General features: G+C 36.0%; 1 protein-coding gene across 5 annotated transcripts in view; it reads left to right on the top strand.

Moving 5' to 3' along the window:
* The window catches only part of CDC42BPA (CDC42 binding protein kinase alpha), a 277597-nt gene that overhangs the window by 162091 nt on the left and 99835 nt on the right, over positions 1 to 15671 (top strand). For all 5 annotated transcript variants that reach the window (XM_049776391.1, XM_049776390.1, XM_049776389.1 and 2 more), the window contains exons 11-14: positions 4711 to 4833; positions 5830 to 5963; positions 10844 to 11086; positions 11317 to 11427. In XM_049776391.1, coding sequence (XP_049632348.1) covers positions 4711 to 4833; positions 5830 to 5963; positions 10844 to 11086; positions 11317 to 11427 — 611 coding nt within the window. The remainder of the gene's footprint in view (positions 1 to 4710; positions 4834 to 5829; positions 5964 to 10843; positions 11087 to 11316; positions 11428 to 15671) is intronic.

The raw sequence follows: 15671 nt of genomic DNA, 5'->3' as shown, positions 1-15671 counted from the left end.
ACATTTTTTCATAGGTGAGTTTTATGTATTCAGTTTTTCAGCACCAATCTCATCACCAGTGTCAACTTTTTTTCACCAGTGCCCCATTTTTTTCTCCCACCACCCAGCCTGCTTTTGTGATACACATATTTTAAGTTTGGTAATGTGTAAAAGTTTTAGTCAAAGAGAAAATGGCATCAAGATAGTTAATATCTGTAGCAAATAGGTAATGGCATTGTAGGAAGACTTAAGATTCATGAGAAGGGTGGAAAGATAATTACCTCACCTCTTTCACTCGACTAGAGGACCACCTACAGTAGGGAAAGTATGAGAAAGTAGCTTCCATTAATGTCCACTGGGCATTTTCTCCCCTTTGTTCTTTTTGGTTCTTGGGCCTTACTTACACCGAGGAATAAGCTCACTCCTAGCTCAGTTTAGGAATTACTCTTGGTGATGCTGAGAGGCCATCTGTAGTGCAGGTATCTAACTGGGGGCCAGCTTGGGACCAGTTGCCTGCAAGGCAGACACCCCACCCTCCTACAGTATTATCTCTCTGGTTCATGGTCATATTTGTATCTTCCTACTGTCTACTCTTGTTACATTTGTTTAAAACAAAAAAGAAAGGATGCTCTTTAAAAATAGTAAATGAAGAAAGCATCTGTTTTAAACCCAAATAAGCATAAGAAATACTGGATATAGAAGACTATAATTGGATGTATATGTGTCATAATTTACACCTTTAATTCAAAGTAACAAACAAGTGTGACTAACCTGCTTCTATTCTATAGATAACAAAAATAAGTGAGAAAATAACTTTTTACGTTTTAGTTCTTTGTTTTGCATTGTTTTTATAAAATAATCATAATGTCTATAATAGCCAAAATTTATATTGAAGTAAAGACTTAATTGGTAACCCACCCTCAAGGTAGTCTAATTTTTGACATAAACTTTAAAGGTTTTTCCATCCCATTTGACATATGGGAATAAATCTCAGTGGAGTTAATGTTCAATAATATGTTGTTTTTTTGTTTTGTTTTGTTTTGGGACCACACTGGTGGTGCTCAGGGGTTACTTCAGGCTTTGCACTCAGAAATCATTTCTGCTACTCTGGGAGGACCATATGGGATGCTGGAGATCGAGCCAGGTCTGTCTCGGGTCAGCTGTGTGCATGGCAAACGCCCTACCACTGTGCACTCCAGCCCCGGATTTCTTGATTAAAATAATAAAATGAACTAATAATTTCTACTTTATTGGGAGGGGGGGGAGTTGAGCCATACATGGTGGTGCTTAGGGATTACTCCTGGCTCAGAGCTCAGGGATATCTATTGTGGTCTTAGGGGACCATATGGAATACCAGGGATTGTACTCTGGTTGGCTCCTACAAGGCAAGCAACTGCCCATTGTACTATCACTCTGATCATAATATCTCCTTTAAATTGATGAAATAAAGTCCTCTGTGGGTGGGCTTTCTCTTAGTAGATAGATTGGAAGGCCAATATGTATATTAATATCTCTAAACCTTCCTTTATTAAATTCAGCTTTTTTTTTTCTTTTTGGTTTTTGGGTCACACCCAGCATCGCTCAGGGGTTACTCCTGGCTTTACACTCAGAAATCGCTCCTGGCAGGCTCAGGGGGCTTTCGAACCATCATCCTTCAGCATGCAAGGCAAACACCCTACTTTCATGCTATCTCCCGGGCTCCAGATTCAGCTTATTTTTCTAATTTTTATTATAACACCATGATTTACCAAGCAGGTTATAATACAGTTATTTCAGGCATTAAATATTCAAACTTCAACCCACCACCAGTGTGCCCTTTCCTTTACCTGTCCCAAATTTCCCACCCACCACCCTAGCCTGCCTTCATGCAGGCTCAAACAAATTTACTTAATGTTGCTCATTACAACACAAATGTAAATAAATGGGTTTATAAAAACTTAGATCAACAAGGGTCAATTTGAAATAATTGCTCTATCTCTTCATAGTGTTATTGAAGCCCATGTCTATGGTATATACTGAGCTGTGACTGGTGCTAGTTGAGCTTTCTGTGTTAATGTTTAAGCTCAGTGAACTTGGTAGATTTTCTGTGACACTATTGGACTGGTGATACTATTAGCTGTTAAAGTGTTCAGGATCTGAAACAAATTTGGTGGCTTGGCAGTTTGATAAGTTTAAGTTGTATATCTGGGCTGTTTCTGTCAGGGGATGTAGGGTGTGGCATTGGGTTGCTGTAGTTCATGAGGGAAATTTGTTCACCCCTCTTTCTGAGAATGCCATGGACTCGACTGGGCTACCTGGGAAGATCCAGGCCTTTATTCTGCTTCGAGATGGAAGCAACTAAGGGCAGGGGCTGTTTGATTTTCTGATGGTGAGGTGAATGCAGGGGATCAGGGGGTTCAACCCAGTCCCTTTTAGTCTGATCTCACCTGTGTTTTAGATGCTCATATTATTTGATTTCAGTCATGAAGGTAGGCCATCTCTGTCAGAGGGTGGAGGGGGTGGTGTGCTGTAGTTCATGCAGAAAGGGAAATCTACCTCCCACTCCCCTCTGAGAATACCACTGAAATTTATTCAGTACTGACTACATGGGTGGTATAAGTTACCATTTTCTTTTTTTTTTTTAATTTTTATTTAAACACTGTGATTACAAACATCACTGTAGTTAAGTTTTAGTCACAAAAAGAACACCACCCCTTCACAATTGCAACATTGCTACCACCAATTCACCCCATATTCCTCCATCCACACCCCCTGCCTATATTCGACACAGGCATTCTACTTATCTCACTCATTAACATTGTCATGGTAGTTGTTAGTGTTCTAACTGCATTCATCCCTCCTTGAGGTGAGCTTCATATTGTGAACCAGTTCTTCTGGCCCTCATCTCTGGGCAATATTACAATAATGTCTTTTATTTTTCTTAAAACCCACAGATAAGTGAGACTATTCTGTATCTTTCTCTGTTACTCTAACTTATTTCACTCAGCATGATAGTTTCCATGTCTATCATGTATAGGAAACTTTCATGACTTCATCTCTCCTGACGGTTGCATAATATTTCATTGTGTATATGTTCCAGTTTCTTTAGCCATTCATCTGTTGGGCATCTTGGTTGTTTCCAGAGTCTGGCTATTGGAAATAGTGCTGCGATGAATATTGATGTGAGGAAGAGATTTTTGTATTTCATTTTTGTGTTTCTAGGGTATATCACTAGAAGTGGTATAGCTGGATCATATGGGAGCTCAATTTCCAATTTTATGAGGAATCTCCATATTGTTTTCCATAAACGCTGGACTTGGCAGCATTCCTGCCAGCAGTGAATGAGAGTTCCTTTTCCCCCACATCTCCGCCAGTACTTATTGTTCTTGGTCTTTGTGATGTGTGCCAGTCTCTGTAGCATGAAATGGTACTTCATTGTTATTCTGTTTGCATTCCCTGATAATTAGTGATGTAGAACATTTTTTCATGTGCCTTTTGGCCATTTGTACTTCTTCTTTGAGAAATTGCCTGTTCATTTCTTCCCCCCATTTTTTGATGGGGTTAGATTTTTTTTCCTGTTAAGTTCTGTCAATAACTTGTTTATCTTAGATATTAGCCCCTTGCCTGATGGGTATTAGGTAAATAGTTTCTCCCCAGTCCGTGAGTGGCTTTTGTATCCTAGGCACTATTTCCGTTGAGGTGCAGAAGCTTCTCAGCTTAATATAGTCCATCTGTTTATCTCTGTTTCCACTTGTATGGAGAGTGCTGTTTCTGCCTTGAAGATGCCTTTAGTCTCAATGCATGGAGTGTTTTACCTACGTGTTGTTCAGTGTACTCTATGGCTTCAGGTCTAATATCCAGGTCTTTAATCCATTTGGATTTGACCTTTCTGCATGGTGTTAGATGGAGATCTGAGCTCGCTTTTTTGCAAGCAGCTGACCAGTTGCTCCAACACCACTTGTTGAAGAGGCTTTCCTTGCTCCATTTTGCATTTCTTGCCCCTTTATCAAAGATTGATTGATTGTATATTTGGGGCACATTATCTAAATACTCAAGTCTATTTCACTGATCAGCACCAAGCTGTTTTAATGACGATAGCTTTGTAATACAATTTACAATTTGGGAAAGCAATGCCTCCCATACTGCTTTTCCCAAGGATTGCTCTAGCTATTTGTCTATTGTTCCAAATGAATTTCAGGAGTATTTGATCCATTTCTTTGAAGAATGTCATGGGTTTCCTTAGAGGGTCTTTTCCAAATTTCATACATTATCTGACAGGATTTTTATAGGATTTTTTTTTCTTTTAGTTTCTGCATGATGATACTCAAAGCTAGTTAAAAAGATGACCTTATATTCGATTCCCTGGCAAATTATACTGAATAGCTCACCCCTTCAAAGGTGGAGTCTTTGACAAATATTTCTAATTTTAAAGACACAGGCACTGGCATTTTGTGATTTTATTTTAGTGTGTTTATATGCTTTTTGACAATGGATAAATGCTATCATGGAATGATGTAATGATTTCTCTAGGAAGGAATATATTGCTGTTTCAAATACTAAGAAATGGGGAGGGAGGGTTCAAGGAGATAGTTCAGAGGACCAGAGCATGTGCATTGCAAATTTGAACCTTAGTAAGTTAAATACTAAGTAGTGGTTGCCTACCAGTTTAAGTATCCTAAAAGCTGCTTTGGAGGCCCCACTCCCTAAAAAAAAATGGCCATATATTTCATCCTTTTTCTTGTTTCTTTTAAGAGTCAACACAGACAGTTCAAGCACTGCAGCATTCCACTGTCGATGGTCCATTAACAGCAAGCAAAGATCTTGAAATAAAAAGCCTAAAAGAAGAAATTGAAAAACTAAGAAAACAAGTAAGAGGTAAATTTATGTTATTCACTATTAATTGTAGGATATCATATGAAATCACTCTGGAGCAAGTCGGTGCCAGGGCAGCATTAGGGTTTTCCCCAGTAAAAGTTGGATTCCTCTTGTTGGTGCAGAAAATCATGCTGCTTTCATAGATGGGATTCAAGATTCAGGGGGATAAAAATAACAAGCTAAATAGTTCCGATAACCTGAACTCGGAACTCAAAAGAATCTTATCTACTAGAATTTCCTACTAAACAGATCCAAAAAAGAATGGGAAAAACTACCTCTATATAAGGAAATAGATGATACAAATTACATCTCTTATCAGTTTTGACTGGAAAATTTTTTAGAGGATGAGATACAAAAGGACCAGTTCAATTCATTAAATGTCTTGGCAACCCCCTACTTGCATCAATAATAAAAATATTTTAAATTAATTTAACATTAGCATAATATTGCAAGAAAGGAAAAACACCTTTTTTTTTTTTTTTTGATTTTTGAGTCACCCCAGCTGTGCTCAAGGGTTATTCCTGGCTGTGTGCTCAGAAATTGCCCCTGGCAGGCTTAGGAGACCATATGGGATGCTGGGATTCAAACCACCATCTGTCCTGAGTCGGCTGCATACAAGGCAAACACCCTACCGCTGTACTATCTCTCCAGCCCCCATATTATTTATTTTTAATTTTAACACTTAAGGAGCAATTTTGTTTAATGTCTTCTCATACATACCTTCCCCAGCCCTCTAAGGTATTTTTGCACATGGATTTTGCACATCTTCACACTGACATTATAGCAATAAATTATTTATATACTAAATGCTGTATTACATATTAAATATTACAGAATAAATATTTAATTGTTATGAACAGATATGTGATATCAGCAAAACCACTACCAAAATACGCATATTTTGTGTATTAGTAATTATTAAAAATTAGTTTATTTAAACTTTTTCAAACATTTTTAATATAAAAAATAGTGAAAGAAATTTGTCTCTTTTTCTAGAATCAAGTCACTTGGAACAGCAACTTGAAGAAGCTAATTCTGTGAGGCGAGAGCTAGATGATGCTTTTAGACAAATCAAAGTTTATGAAAAACAAGTCAAAACATTACAACAAGAAAGAGAAGATCTAAATAAGGTAAAAATATATGGGTAGATAGAACAAGCACTTTCTGAATTCTTGATTTTGTTTAATCTATATGATGAAAGCATGCACAATGAATCATTATAATATGTAATGTGTCTTTAATGTTGGTTAAAAAACATTAAGATTGGGGCCAAAGGTGGCTTTACAGTAGAATAATTACATGCATCACATGATTGAAGCCCTGGGTTTCTATTTGCAGCATTGGAAACTAAATTTCTTCAAGGATCTATATATTGATCCTCTGTTTTTCTTAAAACAGTTTAGTATTTTGATTAAACTTATATATAAAGTGGTATCAGAAGAATTACCAATATTGAGTCAGTGAGATGTGGGTGGATGAAAGTAAGTGTGTGTGTGTGTGTGTGTGTGTGTGTGTGTGTGTGTGTGCGCGCGCGCGCGCGCACACGTGTGAAAAGAAGAGAGACAGAGCATTACCCTCAAACAGTGAGATGTGGGTGGATGAAAGAGTGTGTGGGTGTGTGTGTATGTGTGTATGTGTGTGTGAGTGTGTGAGAAAAAAGAAGAGAGACAGAGACCAAGAACAATAAGTGCTGGTGGAGATGTGGGGGAAAAGGAACTCTCATTCACTGTTGGAGGGAATGCTGCCAAGCCCAGCGTTTATGGAAAACAATATGGAGATTCCTCATAAAATTGGAAATTGAGCTCCCATATGATCCAGCTATACCACTCCTAGTGATATACCCTAGAAACACAAAAATGAAATACAAAAATCTTACATGCTGACTGCATGTAAGGCAAAAAGCCTACCTACCTATCTGTGCTTTCTCTCTTGCCCTTATAAATTTTTTATGACTTTCTTTTCTCATCATACTCTCTCAACACTTACCTCTAGCACTATGTTTAATGGAAGTAGTGTTATGAGCATTCTTGTTCATTTCTGATTTTAAAAAAATGCTTTAAATTTTTTATCAATAATACTAAAATTTTAGGTAAAGACTTTTTATGAGGTTCAGTGAGTTATTTTTTGTTCCTAATTTGCTAATAAATTATCTTAAAAATTAGTCATCTTAATCTAGTTTTTTTTTTTAATTTTTGGGTCACACCTGGCGGCACTCAGGGGTTACCCCAGCTCTGTGCTCAGAAGTCACTTCTGGCAGGCTTGGGGGACCTTATGGAATGCTGGGATTTGAACCACCATTGGTATGGGTTAGCAGCTTGAAAGGCAAACCTTACTGCTGTGCTATCTCTCCGGTCCCTTAATCTAGTATCTTAAAGATCAATTCATGAAGTGCATTTCTAAGAATTTGTAACTTCTAAATTGTAATATGATACTATAGGCAACATGGAGAGCATCTGTTCTAATAGTAGTGTTTTAAGGGGAATGTCTTTATATAACAGATCATTTAATCTCTTTAAGTCTTGTGCTTTGTACATTAATCAGTTGCATATGGTGAGTCTTACCATAGAATAGTTCAAGACCATGTAACTAGTAAGCTGCAATTTCAGCTAAAGGGTCTATTCCAGAGTTAATGTCATCTGTATACTTTATACATCAGTGGAATTTATTTATTAATATCTAATATTAAGAAATTATATCTGGGCCAGAGAGTTGATAGCACAGCGGTAGGGTAGGGCATTTGCCTTACACGTGGCCAACCCAGGACAGACCCGAGTATCCCATGTGATCCCCTGAGCCTGCCAGGGGCGATTTCTGATCACAGAGCCAGGATTAACCCCTGAGTGCCACCAGGTGTGGCAGATATATATATATATATATCTTAAGATATTTTGTTTTATGTTGGTGAGATTGACATAAGTTTTCCTCCTATCTTTCCGTTAACATACTGGACAAACTTTTTTTCTTGTATATTATTTTTCATTTTTCTCCTAGATTTGTAGTAATAACCTATTTTTTCATTCTAGTATAATTTCTCTTGGATTTTTATGCTTATATCCTGTGTGATATTCTCAGCTACTTACCTATTATTTAATGCTTTTATTTAATATAAATGATCCTTGGAGGCCAGAGCTATAGTATAGTGTGCTGCATGCTTGCCTTGCCTGTGGCTGAACTGGGTTCAATCCCCAGTCTTCCTATGGTCAGTGCTCACTGAGCACAAAGCCAGGAGTAACTAACTCCTGTGCATCACCAGGTGTGACACCCCGAAAATCTATCTAATATAAATTGCCTTTTTTTATATAAGTTTCCATTTAAGTATTTCAGACTATAAATCTGTTATACTTTTACTGTACTCCCCCAAGTTTTATTATGTACTAAATTGTTTTACAATCAAAATTTATTTTTCCTCTAAATTGTAATGTGTGCTTTTATTTTTCTCCCTGACCATGAATTATTATGGAATATTTCTTTTTTTGATTTGTATATTTTTTGTTTGTTTTTGGGTTTTGGCTTATGGACCACACCCAGTGACACTCCTAGCTATGTGCTCAGAAATTGCTCCTGGCTTGGGGGACCATATGGGATGCCAGGATTTGAACCATTGTATTTTCTGGATCTTCTGTGTGCAAGGCAAACGTTCTGCCTCATTTTTGATTTGTATTTTAATGATAAATGCTATTGAAGAACTTTTGCTTAATTACTATTTGAAATCTGCTGACAGTTGCTTTACAGCATTGTCTGCTCTATTTCAAAATATTTCATATGTGCTTTTAAAGAATATATGTTCTGAGTCCGAGGAGACGGCTCAAGGTGCTGACTTTGCATATAGGAGCAATACCTGGCACCATAGAGATTCTCGGCATTGCATGATCCCCCAAACAATCGTGAGCACCATGGATGTGGACCCCAAACCAAAATAAAATAAAAGAATGTATGTTCCTGCTATGGAGTGCAAGCTTTCATATATGAGACTTGTTGAGTATTTCAGATATTCTTTATATTTACTTCTGTTAAAAGTTCTTGGCGTAACTGTCAAATATTAGCAAATTTAAGTTTCTGACCATAGCAATATTGTCAAGATTCTATCTTTGGAGGCCTGTGCCTCTCTCTTTCTCTCTCTCCCATTTTTGAGCCATATCCAGCTATTTTTGGGACTTGCTCCTTGCTCTATTCTTGGGGGGACATTTCTGTCTCTGCTTGGGGATCATATGTTGTGCTGGGAGAGTGGCTTAACCCCAGTAATATCGCTCAAGCCCCTAGCAACTTTTTTTTTTTTTTTTTTTAGTATAAAGGTTTTTAGAATGCTCATAAAGGTTTTTATTATAAAGGCTTTTTAGAATGTAATTCCTTTTAGTAAATGAAACTTTCTTACTGATAGTCCCTTTTTAAATAATGCTTTTTCTTTCAAAGTCTAGATTTGGTATTGCAAATTGATTTTTACAGGTGAGCTTAGCTCTTTTATAGATTGTTTACTAATGAAAATATAGGTGTCTTTCTACCACCTTTAATTTTCTTTATTTTTATATATATTATTATTCTTTATTTTTATTTGGTTGTTCCTTTTAAATATTTATTGTCTCCTTTAAATTGGAATTGTGGTAAACAGCATATAAATGTTCTGTTCACATATTTTTAAGTGTATAGTTTAGTTGAACACTCCTCGCAATTAAAATAATTTTTTAAACTTTTCAGAATTTCTGTGTCATTTTTGATCATTACTAGTTATATTTTTTGTTGACTGTACAAATGAACCACATATTTTTATTAAATAGTCTTTTACACATTAGTTTTAATTCATGTAGGTACTTATCAATATCTTATAGCCCTTCATGTCTTTCATTAGTCCTTCTAAAGTCATTTGTCTTTTCCTAATATTTAAAGCTTTAGAGGTTCCTTTCCTGTAGATTTTATTGTAGTGAGCTTTGTTAGTATTTGTTTGTATAAATCATGTTTTAGTCTGATGCTTGGAAAATAATTTTTCTGTGTATACAATTTTATCATCTTTTAAGAAATGTTTTCTATTGTTTCTAATAGTTATTTGTTAGGTATTTGTTGAGTTCCCCTTCCCTCTCTCTTCAAACAAGGTGTTTTAGATGGTTTGTCCTTTTATTTTCCCCCTGATTTCTATTCATCTCTTTCTCTTTTGGTATCACAAAGGTTTTTTATTGGTAATTTTTGCCTTTCTAAATTTCTGGATTTCTTTTATTTCTTCTTGCTCCTTATACACTGTCCATATTGATGAATTTATGTCTTTAAATTTTTCCATTTCTAAATGCTAAATGTTGTATAAAGTTCTTTAATAAATATACCTGGTCATTTTAAATCATTTTTTCCATTTCTATAATTTTTCATTCTTTTTTATAGTTACTTTATATATAACTATTTTACACTAGGAACTCACCATTCCAGTATCCAAATAGCATTCACTTTTAATTTATTTACTTTTTGTTTGTTTGTGGTTGTTCTTTTGGAATGTTTAGGATTCTGTGGTTATTGGGTCATCCTTTTATTTTTAATAATCTTAACTTCATGGATAAACACTTTTCAAAAGAATTGTGTTTTCTTTTCTTGGAAAGTAGGAGGTTGTACTGATCTGAGTTCATCTTTTCTGAATATTTCACTTTAATTAATGACTTAAACATTTTCTCCTTGCTTCTAAGTTTTCATCATATGGAAAGCAACCCTTATTTTTATCATTTTATGTAATTTTAAAAGGTTTAACAAATATCTATGAAATTCCACAAAAGTTTTATTTTGACCATTTCAACATTCTATTTATTTGTAGAAGTTAAGATAAAACATTAGATTGGCTGTTTCTCTTCAACTAGCGTAAGGATTTGAGACTACAGAGAGCAGTAAAATCTTAATATATGTTCAAAGCTAGTTCATTTCTTCTTATTTTATTCTGAATCGTTTTGGCTCATCTTGACTTCATAGTAGCACTTTGATGGCCAAATTTGGTTTCTAGGTTGCAGAATTGGTAACTTATATCCTTTTTACAAAACTATAGGAACTAGTCCAGGCTAGTGAGCGATTAAAAAATCAATCCAAAGAGCTGAAAGACGCACATTGTCAGAGGAAACTGGCTATGCAGGAATTCATGGAAATCAATGAGCGACTAACAGAATTGCACACCCAAAAACAGAAACTTGCTCGCCATGTCCGAGATAAGGAAGAAGAAGTGGAACTAGTGATGCAAAAAGTTGAAAGCTTAAGGCAAGAACTCCGCAGAACAGAAAGAGCCAAAAAAGAGGTTAGTAGTCAGGCAAATTTTGTAGTGCCCCTGGGCTAGTGATTGAAAGTGCTTTTTCAGATTAGTGATTTGTATTTTATTCTTTAACTTTTGAAAATTATATTTTTAGTTTGACTATATGTATTATGAAGTTCAACAGTTGAGTTATCTTCCTATTACATGGTAAATTCCATTTGTAAATGTCAATTAGAACCATAAAATCTGCTTTTTTAAAAAATTTTATTTTTAAGCTGGAAGTTCATACAGAAGCTGTAGCTGCTGAAGCATCTAAAGACAGGAAACTTCGTGAACAGAGTGAACACTATTCTAAGCAACTAGAAAATGAATTGGAGGGACTGAAGGTATTGTTTGATTTCACATTTTTGAAATTAAATGAATGTTTTCTTCTTTGAGTTAATTATTAGTGCTAGTTTATGCATTATCTTTGGTATAGAGAGAAAACTAGCTATTTTCAACTTCATATTCTTAATTATTAAGTTTTACCAGCAGTATGTGAATGTAGACATTAGGGAAATATATAGTGACTCAGGGATAATTTTGAGTATTTATGAAAAATTACCAGTTTTGGATGTATTAGTAATTTGCATGAAAGTTATGTTTAAATATATTAGGACCACCTCTCATATAAATGTCTTAGAAGAATTACAGAAGTAGCGTTTCACATACTTTCATTAGCTGGGACGAGATACGATAGTGTGACATATCTTAGCTCAAGAACTTGGCAAGAGGAATCCTGGTGCTGCTCTCGAATTGGTTGGTTAAGTTTTAACTCCCTGTTTCATCAGTTATTTGCTGTGTAATGCTAGATAAAGTATTTTACAACTTTATATCAAAAGTTGATCCTTTGAAAGAACAACAAAATGGACAAAACTTTAGCTAAATTGACAGAGTTAGTATAGGTAGGAAGGAGGAACAAGTAATTGCTATTAAATAAAAGTGGATAAGCAGGGGCCAGAACGATAGAGCAGCTGTAGGGCATTTGCCATCCAGGACAGACCTCGGTTTGATTCCTGGTGTCCCATATGGTCCCCCAAGCCAGGAGTGATTTCTGAGCGCATAGCCAGGAGTAACCCTGAGCATCACCGGGTGTGGTCCAAAAACCAAAATAAATAAATAAATAAATAAATAAATAAAAATTGGATAAGCAGTTAACTTATGATCAGAAAGGAGAAACTCCATTATAAAATAATACTTTGATCAACTTTTTGTCAACAAAGTAACATCTGTACAAAAGAGACAAATCACATATGTTTACCTAAAAGTACAAATTTGTAAATAAACATGGCGATGAAATTAAGAAATCTTTACAAGGAGCCGGAGCAGTGGCATAGGCGGTAAAGCGTTTGCCTTGCACACACAAACCTAGGCGATTTCTTAGCACATAGCCAGGAGTAATCCCTGAGTGTCACCAGGTATAGTCCAAAAACCAAAAAACCTTTACAAATTAAGAAGTCTTTACAAATCTGTAATAAGAGAAGGCATTGAACCAGTAATTTAGAGTCCCTTAACCAAAATAAGTTCAAACTATGGCTAAACTAGTGAATTGAGGCAACTATTATCTTTAGATACTATTTTTTAATAGATTTATCATTCACTTAAAACAGAGTTTCACAGTGGGCAGTTCCTCCAGGAGGGTGCTAAAATGATTCAGCCTGAATTTCAATAGACAGTGCTTTTTATTTGTTTCTTTGTTTATTGGGCCACAGGCAATAGTGCTTAGAGCTTACTCCTAGCTCTAAACTCAGGGGTCATTCTAGACAAAGGACTATATGCAATGCCCAGGATCAAATCTGGATTGGCTGCACATAAGACAAGAGCTTTATTTACCATATTATCTCTCAAGGCCCAATATGCATTTATTTAATGAAGGTAGATTTCCAAGGGTTATTAGATCTGCCTGCCTTCCTTTCCTCCCTTTTACCCAGATTTTCTCTAAACATTTTTAAATTTCAGGTTTAATCTATATATCTTTGATTTTTATGTCCTATTTTTTCTTTGGTGTAGAGTTGAATGGTGATCTAGTTAAATTTTTCTTTTTTCCCCTTTTTTGTTGCATGTGGTTATTGAGTTTTCTTAGTACTGTTTGTTGAAGATACTATTTTTATCTTCCACAGTGATTTTTTTTTTATTCATTGTAGGATCTTAGCTTTTGCCTTATCATAGAGTAATGTTTGAATCTGTGCATTTATTTCCAGATTATCTGTTTTATTCCATTTATCTATATACCTGTTTTGTTCCAACAGTACCCTATTTGGATTACAACAGCTTTGCAATGTAATTTGAAGCCAGGGAAAGATGCCTATTTTTCCCTTTTTCTCTCTCAGAATTGCTTCAACCATTGAGGGTCTGTTGATTTTTTCCGTACAAATTTTACAATTCTTTAAAAAAAGTTAATAATTGTTTCTTTTTTGTTTCTTTTGGGGGGCACACCTGGTGACGCTCAGGGTTATTCCCGACTATGCACTCGGAAATCGCTCCTAGCTTGCAGGGACCATATGGGACGCCAAGAGGATCGAATCAGGGTCTGTCCTAGCTCAGTGGTCGACAACCTTTTTTTTCAACTGAGCCAAATCTTGCCAAAACCACGATTGAAGTTTATTTTGAGAGCCACATTTTCTTTTTTGGTTTTTGGTGCTTTTTGTTTGTTTGTTTGTTTTGTTTTTTGGCAGCGCTCAGGGGTTACTCCTGGCTCTATGCTCAGAAATCGCTCCTGGCAGGCTCAGGGGCTGCACACAGGGTGCATACTGACAGAGGCTAGGATCGGAGTTCTGACTCCTGGAGCCGCCGCCCGGCACACAGAAGAGCCAAATTAAAAGTGTAAAGAGCCACATGTGGCTCACGAGCCGCAGGTTGCCGACCACTGTCCTAGGTCATCCGCATGCAAGGATGCAAGGCAAACACCCTACTGCTGCACCACCACTCTGGCCCCTGTAATAATTGTTGCTTTTTTAAAAAATATTTTGATGGAATTATCATGATACATAGAGTTAAAAGTTGATGGCTGAGTTTCAACCATACAAAGTTCCAATACCCATCCCTTCATCAGTGTTCATTTTCCACCACCAGTTTCCCACCATCCTCTATCCCATCTTCTCTTCTCTTCTATCTCTCTCTCTCCTCTCTCTCTCGCTCTCTCTCTCTCTCTCTCTCTCTCTCTCTCTTTCTCTCTCCACTTCCCTCTCTGTAGCTCTTACTCTTCTTTCTCTTTCACCCATTCTCTCCTCATCCCCTCCCCCTCTTCCTTTTAAGAATTGTGGTTTGCAATACTGTTACTGTAAAGGTACCCTGCATATTACTTTACCTCCTTTCAGCATCCAGTTCTTGTCTAGAGTGATCATTTTTGACTATCATAGTCATAATGGTTCCTTCTGTGTCCTAACTACTCTCCACATCACACTTTGTGGCAGACTTCTTACTGTAGACTAGTCCTGATGTACATTGATGTGGTCTTTGGGTATTATTATTCTCATACTATGATCTTTCTTATTTATCTTGCAAATGAGTGTGATCTTTTCTTCTCCCTCTGACTTTCAGTTACCATGATACTTTCCATGTTTATCCATGTTTAAGCAAATTTTATGACTTCATTTTTCCTAACAGTTGATCAATATTTCATTGTGAGGATGTACCATTGTTTCTTTATTCATTCATCTGTTCTTGTTTACTTGAATTGTTCCTAAATTCTGAATATTGTGACTAGTGCTGTAGTGAACCATGTTGCCTTTTCTGTATTGGAGCCCCTAGTGCATATTCCCAGGAGTCATCTTTTTTGGCTTGTGTGGAAGCTTCATATCTATTTTTGAGGAATGTCCATATTGTCTTCTCAAAAGCCTGAACCAGTCTACATAGGAGATGATGACTAGGATATAAAGACTGACCACAGACTGGGAGAAATTATTCACCCAGCCCTCATCCGATATAGAGTTATTATCTAAGGAAAATTTATGATTTTTTTTCTTGAAGAGAATTTTTAAATTTTCTTGATAAATGCCATTGATACTCTGATAGGAATTACATTGAATCTGTAATTGCTTAAGGTGAGATTGTGATTTTCATGTTTATTTCTCAAACACATGAATATTGCATGTTTTTTCATTACTTTGTATCTTTTAATTCTTTTAGCTGTGTCTTACCATTGTCAGTGTATAATTCTTTCATTGCCTTTTTTAGTTTATTCCCAGCTATTTTATCTTTCTCAATTATAAATTATAAATGACATTTATAAATTATCTGCAATTATAAATGACATTGTATTCTTTTTTTTTTGTTTTGTTTTTTGTTTTTTGTTTTGTTTTTGGGCTACACCCGGCGTTGCTCAGGGGTTACTCCTAGCTGTCTGCTCAGAAATAGCTCCTGGCAGGCACGGGGGACCATATGGGACACCGGGATTCGAACCAACCACCTTTGGTCCTGGATCGGCTGTTTGCAAGGCAAACGCCGCTGTACTTTCTCTCCGGGCCCAGACATTGTATTCTTAATTTTCCTTTCTTCTACTCAGTCTTTGAAGCATCATAATTTGACATTATAGTTATTATGACTTCTACCTTTTTTAAAATCTTAATTTTATGAAGCTATGTTTTATGAC

The sequence above is a fragment of the Suncus etruscus genome, chromosome 7 (assembly GCF_024139225.1).
Source record: "Suncus etruscus isolate mSunEtr1 chromosome 7, mSunEtr1.pri.cur, whole genome shotgun sequence".
NCBI classification, from domain to species: domain Eukaryota; kingdom Metazoa; phylum Chordata; class Mammalia; order Eulipotyphla; family Soricidae; genus Suncus; species Suncus etruscus.
Note: the sequence above shows the minus strand (reverse complement) of the source record. Positions and strands in the feature narration are given on the sequence as shown.